The sequence below is a fragment of the Chinchilla lanigera genome, unplaced genomic scaffold, assembly GCF_000276665.1.
Source record: "Chinchilla lanigera isolate Chin_1 unplaced genomic scaffold, ChiLan1.0 scaffold00039, whole genome shotgun sequence".
NCBI lineage: Eukaryota > Metazoa > Chordata > Mammalia > Rodentia > Chinchillidae > Chinchilla > Chinchilla lanigera.
Genome location: NW_004955440.1, coordinates 7296152 through 7307388, shown reverse-complemented (window position 1 = coordinate 7307388; position 11237 = coordinate 7296152). Strand labels below are relative to the sequence as shown.

The 11237-nt window shown below is 32.3% G+C and overlaps 1 protein-coding gene across 1 annotated transcript in view; it reads left to right on the top strand.

The window, feature by feature from the left end:
• Positions 1 to 11237, top strand: part of Lrp1b (low density lipoprotein receptor-related protein 1B) — a 1427040-nt gene that overhangs the window by 1168178 nt on the left and 247625 nt on the right. The window contains exons 57-59 of the mRNA XM_013517439.1: positions 1911 to 1996; positions 7860 to 7982; positions 9935 to 10116. Coding sequence (XP_013372893.1) covers positions 1911 to 1996; positions 7860 to 7982; positions 9935 to 10116 — 391 coding nt within the window. The remainder of the gene's footprint in view (positions 1 to 1910; positions 1997 to 7859; positions 7983 to 9934; positions 10117 to 11237) is intronic.

Here is an 11237-nt window from a genome sequence, read left to right as displayed (position 1 = left end):
AGCCCCTGCAGACAGATATTGCAGACACGTTAGGTGGTTTTATCATCTACTTTCTTTAGATACTGATGAAGAAATTTTAAAATGAATTTTATTTGTTAAAACTGTACGATATCAAGAACAAATTATGTCATTCAGTTTTTCATCCTTGGTCATGTGATCTTGAACTGTTCTTTCCTGAATCAACTTGAGGATCACTTAGAACCTGTTTTTTTGTTTTTACCACCTACTTGCTTTTTCAGTGCTTGCTATATCCGGCAGTTAGTAACATGAAACTAGACAAAGAGATAGTCTAAAAAAAGTTTGCATTCATATAAAATTTTCATAAAGGATTGTGTAGAAGAGATGAATGCTAATGGTAATATAGCATTGAGCTCACTTTGTAACCCTGGCTGGCCTCAAACTTGCAATGATCCTCCTGGCTCAGCCTCATGAGTGCTGGGATTACAGGCGTGTGCCACCACGCCCGGCTAGTTGTTCTAATATTATGAACTAATCCCTTAGTTGTTTCATATTACAATCATATTTAGAAATGAATAATAATGTCGGATGTTCTTGAAGTATAAATCTTGTGTGAAAGATAGGGCAGAATTTTTTATATCAAATATATTTAAGTTTTAAAGAACATAATTGCCTCAGTGTTAATATAAAAGATAGGCTGGTTACTTTTATATTTGTAAAACTGAAAGTATGCTAACAGGAATAGCTAAATCAGTAGAATCAGTGAGCCAGCTCTCCACTGAAAAGGATTAAGGGTCCGAATTTGACCTCATCCTGATGAATGGAGTGAATGGTGGAAGGTGCTGTCGTGAACACTGGAAGGGAGGATCCAAATGAGTTGCACAGCATGTACTGAGACACAATATTATAGCTTTTTCATAACACATTACATACGAACCTGAAAGACAAAGAGAGAATCAGAATATTTTCAAATATAAATTAACCAGGACAGTAATTATGACAATGAATGAGGCATGTTCAGTTACACAAAGTGAATACTTTTTAAGCGTTTTTCCCCTACTTCTTCCTATGAAACTTAAATTTTCTTTCTTGGCAAATAAGTATATGCATATTTTTTAGAAGCAAAGATGTTAAACATAATTTTTTTCCTGAACTGATATAGTATTATAACAATTGATGTGGTCAATTTGACATTTTTAAAATGTATAATCAATTAAATGTATATTACAGTACTTTTTGAGGTTTCTCTAATAATTCATTTTATTGCCAAGCAAATTCTGAAGAAAACAAGCTAAAGAGTCAGAAGATGGTCCTATATATTCAGCATGACAAGACCTTTATCATGATCTTTTATATATTCTAAGCTGAAGAAGATAATAAAACACATCAGATAAGCTTGTAAGATGGAACTAAAGAGTAATAAAAGATTAAACATAATCCTCACGAGGAGAGGTGGAAGTAATTAATAAAGATTAGAAATTGGACTTAGAAATTTCTTAAGAGAATCCTCGAGGCACATGCAAAGTAAATGTGTACAATGATACTCTAGGAATCCACATAAGTCATTCTGAGGGATGGGGTTATCAGGAAGAGCTTTCTGAATGTTTAGCCACTCTGTAGATATTTAAGGTAAATAAAATGATCTTTTCTTGAGCTATATTTTTTAATTCCCAGAATGTAACACCAGCTATTTTCTACTGATTCCAAATAATTTTTTTGAGTGTACAAGAAAATCTAAGGTAAAAACGGGATACACTTAGAATTACCTGGATACTCTGTACTTCAGGGTACCTAGTGCCTGTTCATTTTACCGCAGACTAGATGGCTGAGTATGACATAATTTATCCACTGATCCAGCACAGCAGCGCTGCTTTGGAATTTATATTGCTGCTACACTAAACTAAAACTGAGCAGATTAGCAGATAACAAATCTGTTTTTACTTTGGTTTTAGATGAAGAACCTTTCCTCATTCTTGCTGATCATCATGAGATAAGAAAAATTAGCACTGATGGCTCCAACTACACACTTTTAAAGCAGGTACGGTATTCTCAGAATTCTATAGGATTTAATATGGTGCCCCCCAGGTATGCATTAGAGCTGTAAAAATAAAGTACTTAACAATTTCAATTTATGAAGTGCATATTTTTGGATGTACATATATGCATGCATTGTATTAGATTACCATAAACATTCTTTTAAAAATGAGCAGGTAATGCTCCTAACCAGATATATTATACCATATCAAAGAAGGTAAAAATGGTAAAATATAATTAATGGGAGAGAAAATTAGCTCAAACTACATTAGGGAAATATAAAATTCTCTTTCAAGCCATTTTGTGGATTACTCAGGTTGGTTTTTTTCTCCCCTTGAGATTTAAAAGTAACCTTTTCCAGAACTTCAAGTTACTGCTCATAAAACCTGGTAATAGAATAGATGATAACTTGACTTTGAAATTTGGAATTATAAAGAAAACAGAAGGGCAGGAGGTAAAGATCAGGGGTAGAGTACTATAAAGCACAAAAAATGAAGGTTCAGTTCCCCAGACTCGGGGGAGGAAACCTATTCATTGTATCAGGATTGCAAGGCTACAGGCTGATAGGTTGCCAGTCTCACCCGCTGTGACTTCAACACCGGCTACCTCAAAAGAACCTGAAATGATTTGTTTTGTGTTTGACTCCTTTTACCTGAGTCAATTGTGTACATTACTTTATTAAAAGTTATGATTTTCAGCTCATAATGATATAGAACTATGCTTGTTTATTTCAACCTTCCCCCCATATGTGCATTGAAATAGCATAAATTCAAATAACTAGAACTAGAGTAACTATTACATGGAACAGACAAACCACATGCAGTTAATAATTGCTCTTTTTAATTTAATCTTCAAGAAAAATATATTTTCCTAGAAATAGTTTGTATGAATTTTGCTACAAATTTATCTTTGCCACAACTGCATAAGGTATCAAAATTAAGGATACTTACTGTCTTATGATGTGCTTATAACAATGATACATATCAATGAATAGTAGCTTTCCTACGGTGACTTTTGGGAAAATCAAAATAAGACTTAAAATCACTGTAGCAATCTGATAGCAGGACTGGTCCCCATATTTCCTGTAAATCCTAAAACCCACTCATGCTCACGTCCCTTCTATAAAATAGTACAGTATCTCCATGTAGCCTACACATATCCTTCCATATAGTTTTAATCATTTTAGTTCACTTAAAATACAATTATAGTGTAAATGCTCTGTAAATAGTAGCTGTTCTGAGTTGACTAGGAAATAATGAGAGGAAAAAAGTCTGTACATGTTCAGTATGGAAGCAGCTTTTCTCTCAGTGCTTTTGATGGTGGTTAACGAAATCTATCAATGGGCAACTTATGGATATAGAGGACCAGTGGTGTCTAGCTGAATATATTTTTCCTTCTAACATAGATTCTTCTACTGCAATTGAGGGAATTTTGCTCATTTTATCTTATAATTTAATCCTATTTCAAGTCCACATATCCACTAGGCAGTGTGATATTGACTAATTATGACAAAGGTGAATTTTCTAGCTTTTAAGTAAATCACAGTTTGAAAATGAAAACTGTACAGGAAAATTCAGGTTATCTGGCTACTAATGAAAACATATAAGTGCAGAAGGTAGGCTCACAGGTGGGAATGGCCACGATCCAAGCTGTGTAGCAGCTGCCACTTTGACTCAGAATCTGTATTCTCCAGCAGTCCAGAGTGCTCAGATGTCCCTGTGCTCTTGGCATGCACTCTTGCTGGGTTCCAGAGCACCTAGGAGTTTTAAAGTCCTTCTTGCAGTGTGTCACCAGTATCCACAGTTTCAAATTACTTCTCTCTAGAATTCTGAATCCCGGAATAATGTATAACATAGAAAATGTCTTTACATGTATACAGATCTAACCAGGAATATATGTGAAATAGAAGCATTTGCCGGTCTTTAGGCGTTTTGGTCTTTAACAGACAATAACACAGAAATCATATTTTAGAGAAGGTTGATGTATAACTGCTTCAAGTGGAAAACATTTCCTTGCTGCCCACATTGTTTCCTACATTGTTTAACTTAATTCCTTTTTTATGCTATTTGCTCAATATTTTTAAAATATTGAAAATTATTTTTTCTGGTGTCTGTTTTCTTACCCCTTCATAACCCTCTTCATAACTTCAGAGTCAGAGACAGCAGCCATTAAGTTCTTAGTATACTCTTTTAAAGCAGAGATCTATTTGTTTTCTACTTGGTATTTCTAACATTTTAATTTTCATAGTGCGCTATCTCAGTTTAAAAGGAGGAAGTTGCCTCTTTAGAATATTCTATTTTTGAGCTTAGTTGAATCACATTTAGCTAATATAGGCACAATATTTATTTCATTTATGAAAGAACTGTAACAGAGCCTCAGTTGTAGCTGCTTGCTTTATTCCTATAACTATGCAACTCAGAGCATTTCTACTGGCATCAGTTTTGTTGTTTTTCATGGGTAATACTTTGTCAAGATTTGTTCTTAATGCACCAAAATGATACTATCCTGCCTGCATCATTTAAGTCTATTCCACATAATGGAACCACTTTGCTGCACACCGTACTACAGCTCTTTTCTCATAGTGATGTCATTTTACACTGCTGCCAATCGTTAGTACCTGTGTGAGGATAAGGTTCCATACTTTTATTAGCAGAGAACTTATGCAAATGAAATGGAACAAGGAAGATGAGGAATTTCAGAATGGTCCTGAAAATCTTTGAAAAATGATTCTTAATGATGATATTGGAAGGCTGGGGATTTAGCTCAGCGGCACAGCGCCTGCCTGGCAAGTGCAAGGTCATGAGTTCAATTCCTGGTACTGGAACTCCCCCCGCTAAAAGAAAGGCATTTTTTTTTTATGATGATATAGGATAAACAAATAATGTCACTATCCCCAAATAAACAAAAAAGCAAACCTTTGGTAAATCTTACATAAATTTTGTCTGTGGGTTGCTTGGAGTATATGGTTTGTATAAGGGGACATATTTTAGCCACCATTTTAGCATGACATAGTATTTAAAATTTTTCAAGAGTTCTGGCAATAGCATTTTGTTTTCATTTAGAGATTGTCTACAACTCTAAAGAATGAAGAATGAAGTAGAACACAGAAATAATCATATTCTACCTATGCTTTCAACTCAAATAAGTTAAAAGAAATATCTTTGTGTTAGTTTTTTGGAAGTTTTGTGTGTAGCTGATTTGGAAGAATGATTTATCTTAATATCTTGAATTTTACTCTTTGTTTAAGTCATTAATAATCTCATGAAGTTTTAATGCCTATAGGCTTCTGATAGAAATTTTTCTGTATATATTCTAGAATGTAGCTGCTGTGCTAGCCCACTTATAGCTTCATTTCATATACATATTAGAAAATGTACTTTAGTGATATAGAATAAAAGTTAATCAAGTAACTTTCTAATAGGTTATCCAATTCATTTCTAATAGTTTTTTATTTCAGTAAAATTTCATACAGAAACAAAATACAGTTTCCTAAATTAATCATCCTGAACCAAAGGTGCACATCTTCAGGTATAGAAATGAAAGAAGTAAATAGGATTTTGATGAAACCAATTTTCAGCTCTGAAACCCCTGGGATGACTCTGATTTTCAGACATTTTCTGACCATATCTCTGGCTGTTTTAATGCTGCTTGCATAAGATTCTACAAAGACGGCATTGCTCTATTTTCTATGGGGAGTAAGAATAAATATATAGGAAAACAACCAACTTGCCTAGATTGATAATTTGGAATTCACAACCTCAATTCCTCTGCATGTATAGGTTTAATTTATTATACCTGACTGGCTAAATTTGGAGTTACATTTTCATTATCTAAACTGATTATTATTAAGAAAGGAGTAAGATATTTTTCCATGGCTGGATATTATGGGTAAATATTTGCTAAAGTTAGAGTCAATTTTTTCTCTACTCTTCCCCTGTAAAACTCTTTAATTTAGTGACCTGATTTGGTAAGCCTTCACAGAACCTTAATCCATTTAAATTATCCCTCTGGAGAGAAAGCTGTTTGACTAAAAAAAGACTATTGCAGACTATTATTGAAGTGAATTTCTTAAGCCCTCTGCTGAATTTGTCTGGAATATATTCAATTTATGTTTTAGAACTTTGATTGATTTTTCATAGTCAGCTTCCTATGTATGTACAGTTAAGTACATTTAGTGAATTGATGCTCCAGTTTTTAGCATGCAAAGCAAGATTTAATGAATCTGTGACTAAAAATTAGTTGCTTTTTTAGCATTTATAACCATTATTCTTAATAATGCTAACAGTAAGAAATGTTCTTGCATCTTTTCATCTGAGTAAAGTGAGAAATTTGCAGCCTGCTTACTGCTGGAATTTCTTTTTTATGACAAATTACATGCAGTTTCCTGAGGTTTGGGTATCATAATCTGGAGGAGAAAACAAGGATATTGTGCATAGCTAGCCACCTGGAAGCATAAGATTTGAACTTGGGATATTAACACCGTTAATACTAGAGTGTAGCCGTGGTGAAAGAAAAATAAAGTACAATTTATCAGGACAGTCTCTGACTTACTTCTGCAAACAGGCACTTTTGCTCTTGTAGGTTGTTGAAATAAAGTCTGACCAGTAATCTGTGAGCCTGAGTCTTCTAAAAGACGATATAGATCTATTAAATATGGCAGACCTGGGAATGTCCATTATTCCTGTCTTGTTTCCCCTGAACAAATTCAAAGTGAACAAAAACCTTGTCTCCCTGTAGGTGCTAATTCTTGCTATAAAAGTATAAGTAGTTTACAATTTGAAATTCAACAACTTTAGGGCAAATGTTAATATGAACAAGTCTAAACTGATAAAAAAAAATAAAGTGGCAAATATCTCTCGGGGCTTTGTCAAGTGTCTCTAACATCAATTATTTCCCTTTCTAAAAGAGTTTATAAATCAATAAAGTATTTTGGTCTTAAGATGAATATATAAAATTGAAATTTTGACCTAAGTTTGTTAGTCCATTAAAGGTACTAAATTAGGTTAGATCTAAACTTACTCCTTCTAAATCGTTTGAACACTTCACTGTCTCAGAGCATTCCAGAGCCAGCAGAATCTGCAATCAAACCCAGCAGCAGAATGACCAAAACAGAAGCTGTAGCATCAAAAACTCAAATGCTGAATTTATTTTTCTGTTTTGTTACCTAACCTTAAAAAATGCATAACCATGAGTCAGAAGGGAGTGACTGCTTCACATTTTCACCACATGAAATAAAAGGTATTAAATATACAGCTCCTGTTTGGTCAAATTCTCACCTAAGGTTATAACTTTCAAATTTAATATGACAGTGTATTGCCTAAGGGGCCATTTGAAGCATTAAAAGAGGAAAGTTATTTATGCTGTTGGGACAAGAGCTTTTGGTTAAAGCAACATTTCTGAACCTCTTGGTCTAAGTCATCAGATTGCTATCAGGGGAAAATTTTACTTTTGCAGAGACCTTCTCCCTTTACAATTTAGCTCACAGTTCATTTCTGCCTTCTCATAGATCAGGCTATAATGTTATCGATTGTATATGTAATATTAACATAAAGTAAGAACTTTTAGCCTTTTTTCCTTAAATCAAATTTTTCTTACATCACTGGTTTCTAAACCACTGTATACCTTGAAAACTTTGTGTCTTCCTTGGACAGTATTTTCAAATAAATTATCTACCTTTTAAAGTGCATAGTAGGGAGAACATGTAATCATAGGATGCTTTTAAAAAGCATTAGTCACAAATGTAATTCATTTTAGTAAGTATAACTGTTTAGGTTTAAAGGGAGGTAATGGTTTCCATGAGCTGTTAAACATTTTAAAGTAATTTATCTTAACTGTTATTGAAACTGTATTCTTTTTTTCATTTGTAGGGCTTAAATAACGTTATTGCTATAGACTTTGATTACAGAGAAGAATTCATCTATTGGATTGATTCTAGTCGACCCAACGGAAGTCGCATAAATAGAATGTGTTTAAATGGAAGTGACATTAAGGTAACAAACTATTGTAATTGTGCAATTATTGAATATTTTATTGGTATGACTGAATAGAACACTCACTGTTATTTAGTAACAACAGTTGTAGATTATGTTAGCTTCCTTTCAGTTTCCCATTTGTTTAGTGCGTAAGTTAATAAATACTTTAAACATGAAATATGAAACTTTTGATCCATCTGTTTTCCTATAACCATACTGGCAATAAACTAAAAATCAAATTAAGTAAATAAAATCTAGAACCCCTGGAAAACTTGATGTCTATAAATGATTAGTGCCTGAGATTTAGGAGTGTTGATTCAAATGAAAAGCAACAATGAGAGTGAGAATTAGTGATTGAAAATAAATTCAGTGGTAGAGTATAGATTGAAATTAAAAGACTGTTAAAAAATCTATAAATGAAAATATTTGAATGCATTTGTGTAAAATCGAGAGTGTTTTGATTAGGCAAATTTATAACTAAAATATGTGACATTCTAAATATGAGATATTTGATACTAATTCTATGTTATTTTTAATTTGAAATTAAATTATTAGCATTGGGCATATGCAGTAAAATGTATTATGAAAAAGTTTTGTATTAAAAAGATAGAACTACTCACTTATTTTAACATTTGATAGCCCTTTATAATACCACACATAAAGTTCTGGGGGAAGCAAATTATATTTAAAATATTAATGAAATATTAAAACGTTTATATTGTGAACAGTGTATTGGGTTCGGTTGAGTCAGGATAACTGTAGTTGGTATGGGTTTATATAATGAAATATCAATTCTTGATAATGATAGGTGACTCAATGGCTAAAGGGAACAGGTAAGTGGAATTTTTTCTTTTATAATTTAAATTTTGGCAAATTATATGAAACCTGTGAAAGTTATGTTATTCAAATTTGAACATTTTATAAGATATTCAATTTTTCATTACCTTTATACTTTGTGTATATTCTTTTAGATTTTTACATATGTCCTTGACATTTTTGTTCCTTTGTTACTATAACTTATAAAAGTTTATGAAATGATTCATTTCTTAAGATCATTAATTTGCTGATATTCAGTTAAATCACTGTGTCAGTTTTCTAGATCTGGAGATTGGAAGAACAAAGAAACAACTATATTTTAAAATCAACACAGTAGATTAATCATTAATTGTTGCAGATGTTGATATTGTTACTTTGTTTCTTTGTTGTTGATGTCATTAGGGGAAATGATGACTATAAAATTTAATTAACATTTTCTTATCTCTAACTTCAAAAGTTTTAATTTCTATGCATCTCCAAGATTCAATTCTTTATTTCTCATGGTCCTAAAATCTATGAGAATTTGGAATGATCTACCATTCAGATCAGGAATAATTAGTCATTTCATATGTATGTTATTTTTTCATAGAGAGCCTTTATCTTTAATGTATTTAATGTGGTGTGGGTTAGAATTGCTAACTGCAGTTGCACGAAAATATTTTTTGTTTCTCTTTGACTAGATTCAAAATTCTTTGTGCCCACTTTTACTTGTGTTTTCTTTTTTTAATATAGTCACTTAAACGCAGCAAAAGTGATAGGGAGGGCGAGGAATGCTATTGAAATAACTTAAACCATTAAAACTAAACAATCTCAATAATTCTTTTTTTTAATATTTTGTCCCGTATTTTAAGATGCTGAGTATATAAACTAATACAATTATAATCATCAACTCTGTATCTGTCCAATAGCTTTTTACTTTGGTTGTACCAATTTTTCTTCTTAACCCCATATGTAACTTCTAGAGATCTGACTATATATTAAGTATTTTTTTCAAAGATAAATAATTACATTGTGGTCAGTTGTAATCTTCTTTTCCAAATTCCATTTCTAATGTTTAAATAGTTTTCTATATCTTGATAAAAATCAAGAAGCAATTGCTCGGTTTCTATTCCAGGCATTTCCACTGTTAACTTCTGAAATTCTTATTTTGGTAGGTAGTGCATAACACAGCTGTCCCCAATGCACTTGCTGTTGACTGGATTGGAAAAAATCTCTATTGGTCTGACATGGAAAAAAGGATAATTGAAGTATCAAAAGTCAATGGCTTGTACCCTACTATACTCGTTAGCAAAAGACTGAAGTTTCCCAGGGACCTGTCTTTAGATCCTCGAGCTGGGTTTGTAACAAATATTAAAACTCTCTAAGATTAAGGTCATGGATTTTGTTCATTGGGGTAAATCTAGTTCTGTAGGCAATTAGCATGAAAATTTAACATGAAATGTGAATGTATAGAAATTTCTAAGAAAAATAGTAGACAGGATGACTATAACTGGAAGGAGAAGAGCGTTACATTGTACAGCTATTTTTTAAAATCTTAAACAACTCTTTTGAACTAATCGACACATTTATTATGGAAATGCATACAACATACAGGTTTTCCTGATATTAGTGTTTTTAAGTCTTAGACAAAGGCAAGGAAATAATAAACTCTGTAATCATATTTTCCAATATTAATGCTGGTCACAGGTATAAGCAATATAATTCCGGCTCCCTTTTATAGCAAGAGACAAAAATGGTACCCGTGGTAATAAATGACAAGGTGTAGCATCAAATCCATCCAAAAGAAATGGCAAAGTAGGAATAACAGCAAGGGTTCACATGGGAGCTGTGTACCATTTCATTGCAGCAAAACAGCGGGGAAAAACATTGCAAAAAAACTATCATAACAGGCTGGAGCTTTCAAATAAAGGATGAGCACCATTTAAGTGCTCAAAATGCTCTGGTGATTTTGGCTAAAATTCTATGGGTTATAACAATTCTAGTTGTGTTTGTACTTAGGGAATACAGATGTTCCAATTTTGTACTATAATTTATTACATGATCAAAAATGATCTCTGTAGATGTTTAAACTACCAAATATGTTTGTTAAAATGGCAAATTTAGAGAAAGTTTATGTTTTAAAATACCATGTATCACCAATAAGAAATACTAGGATGAGTATAGCACTGTTATTGTTCTGCTTTCAAGATTAAATTTACAAAATATGTTTTTCCAAATAAATACTCACCAGGCCAAAGATAACAGATAAATTTTGCTTCTTGCTAATTAGTAAATCTCTGTTTTTTTGATCCTTATAATATCTAAATTGATCATGCTAGAATACATTCTACAGCTTCATTTCAAACATTCACTTGGGTAAAAGCGAAACTAAATAGGCGAAGACTTGTACCTTGTATGCATTTCTGTTTCTAAGGTAATGGGCACGGTTTAGCTTTTCATTCTACAATTATATAATAA